The sequence below is a fragment of the Xenopus tropicalis genome, chromosome 1, assembly GCF_000004195.4.
Source record: "Xenopus tropicalis strain Nigerian chromosome 1, UCB_Xtro_10.0, whole genome shotgun sequence".
NCBI classification, from domain to species: Eukaryota; Metazoa; Chordata; class Amphibia; order Anura; family Pipidae; genus Xenopus; species Xenopus tropicalis.
Window position 1 is genome coordinate 107,606,637 of NC_030677.2, and position 7,078 is coordinate 107,613,714.

General features: G+C 36.6%; 1 protein-coding gene across 2 annotated transcripts; it reads right to left on the reverse strand.

Annotated features, from left to right (window-relative positions):
• Positions 1-274: 274 nt before the first annotated feature.
• hemgn (hemogen) lies at positions 275-6,387 on the reverse strand. 2 transcript variants are annotated; one of them, XM_002936691.5, is made up of 5 exons: positions 6,133-6,387; positions 4,187-4,277; positions 2,251-2,543; positions 1,684-1,809; positions 275-1,397 (listed from the first exon to the last, which is right to left on the reverse strand). In XM_002936691.5, the coding sequence occupies exons 1-5, from the start codon at positions 6,224-6,226 to the stop codon at positions 1,300-1,302; spliced, it is 702 nt and encodes a 233-aa protein (XP_002936737.2). In that variant the 5' UTR covers positions 6,227-6,387; the 3' UTR covers positions 275-1,299. The 2 variants fall into 2 exon arrangements, with proteins under 2 accessions (XP_002936737.2, XP_004910955.1); XM_004910898.4 differs by having other exon boundaries at positions 4,199-4,277; positions 6,133-6,380.
• Between the last annotated feature and the right edge of the window lie 691 nt (positions 6,388-7,078).

Below are 7,078 nucleotides of genomic sequence, written 5' to 3' on the forward strand. Positions count from 1 at the left end.
AACAAACAGAGCACTCCTTCCCTTTTTTTTTCCTTTTGCTGCCAAAACATGTTGCTAGGTTAAGGCTGTTGCCACATGGGGGTGATTCTCGCACACACAGTGGATGTACCTGTGTTCTGTATTTAAATTGGTTGGAGTCACCTTGGTATATTTAATTATTAAAATGTTAGTATTTAAAGGTTTACATTTCCTTATGTTAAAATTATGATTTTAGGGAGAAAATGGCGATGGTAGATGATGGACAGAAAAAACAAGATCCTCAAAACAAAAGCAATTCACACTGACATGTCTTTTTATTTGTTTAATGAATACTCAAACACAAAGAACAATGCAAACAAATGATCACTTATAACTATATGGTCAACAATGCTAAATATATTTTAGGTTTATTTACATTTACTGAAATTTAAGAAATCCAATTTTCAGGCAGGCATTGTATTAAAACTGAACTACCAACTGCCCCCCACCTCCCCACACACACCTTACAGGGCTATATATAAAAAAAAAACAAAAAAAAACATGACATGACATTATATATAACCAAGAAACTAAATTATTGCATTGCTACAAAAAGTCATGACAGTAGCAGAAATAATGAGCTTAATTGCCCACAGGTAAGTCACTTAATCTCTTTGCACCTTACAGCTCTGTAATAAAATAAAGTTAAGAAACCTACATGTCATTTTATGTTTGGCGCTGTTCAACTTGATCAGAAACAGACAGTTTTATTTCTGCTCTAGTTACGCCAATTTTATACCTTAAAGGAGTGGTTCACCTTTAAGTTAACTTGTTGTATGTTATAGAATGGCCAGATCTTTCAACTGGTCTTCTTTATTTTTTATAGTTTTTTTAAATAATTTGCTATCTTTTTCTGACTCTTTCCAAATTTCAAATGGGGGTCACTGGCTAAGGTAATTTGAATGCCCAGGACACGAGATAACTGCTGAAATTTCAAATTGGAGAGTTGCTAAACAGAAAATAATTAAAAATCCACAGACTACGAAAAATGAAGACCCAATGCAAATTTTCTTAGAATATTACTCTCTACATCATACAAAAAGTTAACTTAAAGGTGAACAACCCCTTTAAATGTTTGGAACAAAATGTCCAGTGGACACGTTCCAATCATCCATTTCATATTACACAGAAAATAATGTAAGCACGAACAAAATTCAGTGCATGTTAACAACCCATAGTTTCTACATCAAAGATAGTTTTTGTACACTTGAGGAGTTATTTGCGAAACTGAACACAGTGATGAAAGTTCAAAAAGCGGCCATGTTTTGCAGTTTTTGCAGTTTACACATTGCCTTGTGCAGAATGCAGCTTGCCACAGGTATCTGCACTCTGAAATGAAGCACTGTGACCAGCAGCTTCCCCCATGAATGCAGTGCTGTCTGTGGTAGAAAAAAATGAAAGGGTACACATTGTTACACAGACTTTTTATGTTAGTGATCATGTTATATATCAAAAATATTCAGTCTAAGACATTGTAAAAGGTGGTCAGTACCGTTTTAGAACCTTGTATAATTTATGGCCCCTGTTTTTAGGCCAAAATTTTGTCTATGATACAAACTATTTTCAAAATTTCTGAACAGAAACACTATATAACTTTTATAAAGGAAGCTTTGTGTACCAGTAGCACAGATTAAATTAAATGTGTGTAGATATTTTGTTCCTCACATTGATGTTCCTGAGAGAAGCTGAGAGTCTCAGGTAATGGAATTGTAGCTAGGGACACCGGCCTTGCCTCCTCTTCTGTCTCTGGCTCCGGCTCCGGCTCTAGCTCTGGCTCTAGCTCCTTGTCTTCTAAAGTAATACAATGAAAAAATATAAGGCACATTTTTGTACATCTTCCAGCATTTGAGTTAGGGAAAAGCCATATATAACAAACCATAACCACTGCAGAAATCATGTAATACCCAAAAACTATTAATATCAATATATATTCCTGTATTTTTAACCTAATAATACCCAACAGCCTAAAAAAATACATCCGGTATTCAATGATGCCACTTGTATCACACTCACTGAAAAAAAAGTGCCCCCTGTGAGGGGTGGGGCAATATGGGGCCCACAACCAGCTTCCTCCAGCTTTCTCCAGCTTCCCAGGCATCTCCTGCACTAGACTTGCAGTACTAAGTTTTTTCCAGCAGGTTTTGTGCATTTGACAAGCCTGTTGTTTACTACCCTAGACCAGTACATGTTTTTCCTTAAGACTTTCCATTCATAATCGTATATATAATGTACCTGATAGGAAAGGGATGCTGCTGTGAGAAACATGCCCAGCCTCCTCTTCATGTGTTAAATAGGCTACATCTTTGTTAACTTCTTCAGTAACTGCCAGGTCTGGATCTCCATGATAATGTAGGAGCTCCTGTCCATTTTCTGTCTTCTCCTGTAAGACTTCAAGTGTAGGCTGTGGTTCTTCTTCACATGCTAACTCACTCTGAACATCTGGCTCAGGCTCAGCTTTTTGCACCTTCCTTCTCCCACGTCCTGAAGTTTTGCCTTTGCGTTGTCCCTTACTGCTAGTTTGCCCCCTAAAGATAAGTTAAACACATATCTGAATTGATATCTCTTAGTTTCTTACAACATTAATGGGAACTTCATTACAGGAAAAGAACAGACATAAATGGCAAAAATATAAAAAACCTTTGTCAATATTTTATTGCTAATTAGATGCCCATATAAGGAAAAAAAGTGCACAAATACTTGCAAGCTTTTTCTGCTAACATGGGTTATTACAAATTTTGTTGTGTTGTAGAGCTTTGTACACTTTGAACTAGTGCCGAACTTGGGACCATGCTTATTATGGGGGAAAATGAAAAAAGAAAAACAGAAAAACGTAAATGTATGCATTTAAATGTTGAATTATGGTTCCATATGCAAATGGAAAATACACTTAAAGGTAGCACAGTCTTAAAAGCTTTTAAGAAATGCAGTTTAACTTGTACTTGTACATTTAGCCTTAAAAATAAGAAGCCAAATGTGCCTAACGGAATGCCTGCACACCACCTACTGGTGCTAGTCTATAAAGGCATTGTATTTCCATCTCATTTCTTATTTTAATCCCAAACATGCTGGAAGGGAAGATCTGCAGACTTTATAGGACACTGCATTCTAAATGAATCCTTATTGGTGATCAAGGGCAGAATATATATATATACTTATTTGATTAAACAAAAATATTATGCTCCCTGTGCAGAATAACCTTTATGTATTACTTAACTATTATGGAAAAATTAAGTAAATGCAACATATTTATAAATAAAGCAAAGGTTGCAAGAAATCTCTGATTTAGATATTTTTCATGGCCTACATGAACCTTTTAAAACAAATGCTATGTTATCACAAACCTTCAGTCTCCAGACTCTGTAGTGGTCAGTGGATCTGAGCTTAATTCAATGGGCTTTAACTGTGAAAGGCAAATCTTGGCTACAAGGATTCATTTATTTGACTATCTCTCTGTAGTCAGCAGCCATATGAATTGCTCTGTTTCGCTTCACATTGCAATCTCTTGGCAAACATTACTTCTTATTAATTATTTCTTATTGGGGATCATAGATGCACATTTCTAATAAATAGGGTTGTAGCCCTGTGCTTACATGTATTGTTTATATTTTTCCATAATATAATCTATTATATAATCCATAGTGATTTTAAAACAAGAACTTTCCCACTCTGCATAAATATATGTGAGAGAGCCTCTATATTACTTACTTACTCATTTTAAAAATGTTGTCCTATCTGCCTGCCAGGTAAAACCCCAGTTAATAAGGAGTCTCAAAATTAGTCTGGAACCATTGTTTTTCAATCCTATAGTTAATTGCTAATTAATCTAACAATTTCCCAGTGTATACAGGAACAAAAACAGCAGGCAGACACATCTGGTATCCGAAAAAATGTGAATAAAGTCTAGAACAGCAGCTTGTGGTCTTAACAAGCTGCTGTTCTAGACTTTATTCGCATTTTTTCGGATACCAGATGTGCCTGCCTGCTGTTTTTGTTCCTGTATATTCCTATATGGCTCCCTAAGCTGAAGGTCTGGGGCATGAGCACCTTGGCCCACTACTATCAGGGGTAAGACTTTACATATAAATATATAACTACAATCAAGTTGTTGTCCTGTGAACCATCATGTATATTCCTTACTAAAATTTCCCAGTGTAACCTGAAAATTTACCCCCAAACCCACTGGAAAGAATCTTTCTCTTGTGCTTCTTCTCTTTTCCTCTTCAGGAGAGTTCGATCTCGCAAACGCCGTGTCATAAGCTCTACAAAAGTTACATTAATATATGATTAAAATAAATACTGTGAAGTAAAATGTCCTTATAAATTGTGCTTAGTGATGTAATTTCTGCCACATGACTCATTATGCATGTGTATTATAATAAATAATGTACCACCTGTTGTAAAATATGAGGGTAATAGAAGTTGTCTTGGTATTCAATGACCTGTATAAAAGCAATCAACCTTCAGCCCTGTGCCTTTATATGGTCATGGAACTCCTCAATGACTAACCGTATATTTTACAATAGGACTGGGGTCCCCAACAAGTGGCTTATGTTGATCACAACATAACCAGGTGTACTACCAAACAGAGCCTCCTGTGGGCTACCAGTCAACACAGCCCATAGTTTGCACCCCCAGGAACTTTTTTTTTTAATGCTTATGTTGCTTCCAAACTCTTTTTACATTTGAATGTGGCTCACAGGTTAAAAAGATCGGGGACCCATACAATAGGGGGGACATTATTCACTATATAAATAGTGCTGTCAGTTATCAGATCATAGTGATTTATTTGTATCATATGACTCATATTTGTTTATCATTCACATCAGTCCCTGCCACAGTGGCACTTACAGTCTAAAATCCCTATTACAGGGATTAAAGTGGCAGTATACACACTTGTTCAATACGAGTTATTATTATGATTATTTGATCACTAGTGTGCAGATAATCCCCCTGCATAATGGGCTTCTGCTAAAGGTGCCCATACACTATAAGATCCGCTCGCTTGGCGATGTCGCCAAGCGAGCGGATCTTCACCCGATATTCCCACCTACGGGTGGGCGATATCGGGTAGCAAGCTGCTTTAAAAAAAAATAATCCGATCGTTTGGCTACATTTGATCTTATGGGGCAGTCGGTTCGGGGGCCGCATCAACGAGCCCATGCAGTCCCCGATCCGACCGGATTTTCTAACCTGGCCGATCGAGATCTGGCCAATTTCAGGCCAGATATCGGTCAGCCAGGCAGCTCTGTTCTGCCCATACACGGGCCGATTAGCTGCCGAATCGGTCCAAGGGACCGATATCGGCAGCTATAGTCGGCCCGTGTATGGGCACCTTAACAAAAGAGTCACAAGAAAGGGTGAAAAGATGGAGTTGTATACTGGTAATCCAATGTTTACCTTGTAAAAAACAAATAGGGAGTAGGTCCAGTTTCCCTGTTTGTGTGGTTCAGCTCAATATATAACCAAAAATTGATTAATGATTAAAACACTACCAAAAAAAATTCAGCACAAGCCCTATTGAAAAAGGAGCTGTAGTGCCCATTTAACCTAGAGTGTGTTAGGAATTACATGTAGAATTTAATAAATAGCAGGTCACTAAATATAAAAATGGAATATTCTAAGTGCAAATTCCACAAACTGCATACATTGTAACACTTGAGAGAGAATTGGGTGCAGTATGCAGTACAGGTACTTCCCAGTGTCTCAGATACACTTCATGATTAACTGTATGAAATTCCTATAATGATCAAGATTTCAACATATCATGATATCAACATATAACATGTGTGGGAGATACCACTTTAGATCATCCTTTAGATGAGAAAAAAGAAGCCATATCATCAACAATAGCTTTTGCATTTCTGTTACTTTAGTTTCTGTGTGGTACTATTACAAACCCCACTATCTGTTAAGGGGGGATTAGAAGACTACACTTTAGTATATATTAAACTGTTCTTGTAAGTTGTGTTGAAATAGAAGAATATTAATTTTTATTGAAGGAAATGTTGGTTTTCTTTATGACATGGTCTTTCAAAAAACAAAACTGGATTTTATTGAAACAACAGTGTAATTTGTCATTACCCAGAGCTACTGCACATATGTTTTAGTCCTTACCTGGCACATCTTTCTGAGCTTCATGGAGATGACTTGGCACAACAGAGATCTCAGGTACTTCTGAATAATGGTGGTCTTTTTCAAAGCCATCCATGTTTAGTAATAGTCCAAAAATTTTTACCAAGTTTCAACTGTTTCCACAGCAAGTAATTTTGAAATGGTGCTGATCTCTGGAAAAGGAGTGTCTAACACACTTTTGCCACCCGGTGCTGTCTTATCTCTTTTGACCATTACAGAATGTTAATAAAGATTTTGTTATCTAATGCAGAATAGGAGTTTCTGTCCATGCCTAGTTGGTCTGTTGGCGGCAAATTAGTAGTGCTGCTCATTTTTGTTAGTCTAGCATTCACAGCTTTTAAAATAAGGTCTTTAAAAATGCTTTTATTATTTTACCTCCATGTATATATATTATATATATATATATATATATATATATATATATATATATATATATATATATATATATATATAGTGGCAAGATGTAAAACTATAGATTAATGGCAAAATGGGGCTCTTTCCACTGATTTCAGATATGATTCTTACCTATTCAGAACAGGTAGGTGTAGGGAACTAATGCCACAGCCTAATTACATACTTTGTAGTAATCTGCCTCCTGCTTTACTGTGTAAAACTCATAGTTAACATTTGTATTAACATTTTTCAAGGTTATTGGCTAGTTAGTTATAGGTCCCTTAAGTGTTAAGAAGTATATTGTACCATGTATAAGCAGGTATAAATCAGGCTAATGCAGTAGTTTACCCTTTGTTATTGTTGAACTACACCTGGGGACTGAATCTTCTGTAAGGTACAGTGAGTACAAGGCATCCATAGGAGAGATGAAAAGCACAGGCCTTCTTAACACCCTGCACCTGCTCGTGATCCCTAACATGTGTCTGAATGTCATGCAAGTTAGGGAGCAGCATGGTAGATGCCTATGTACCTCCAC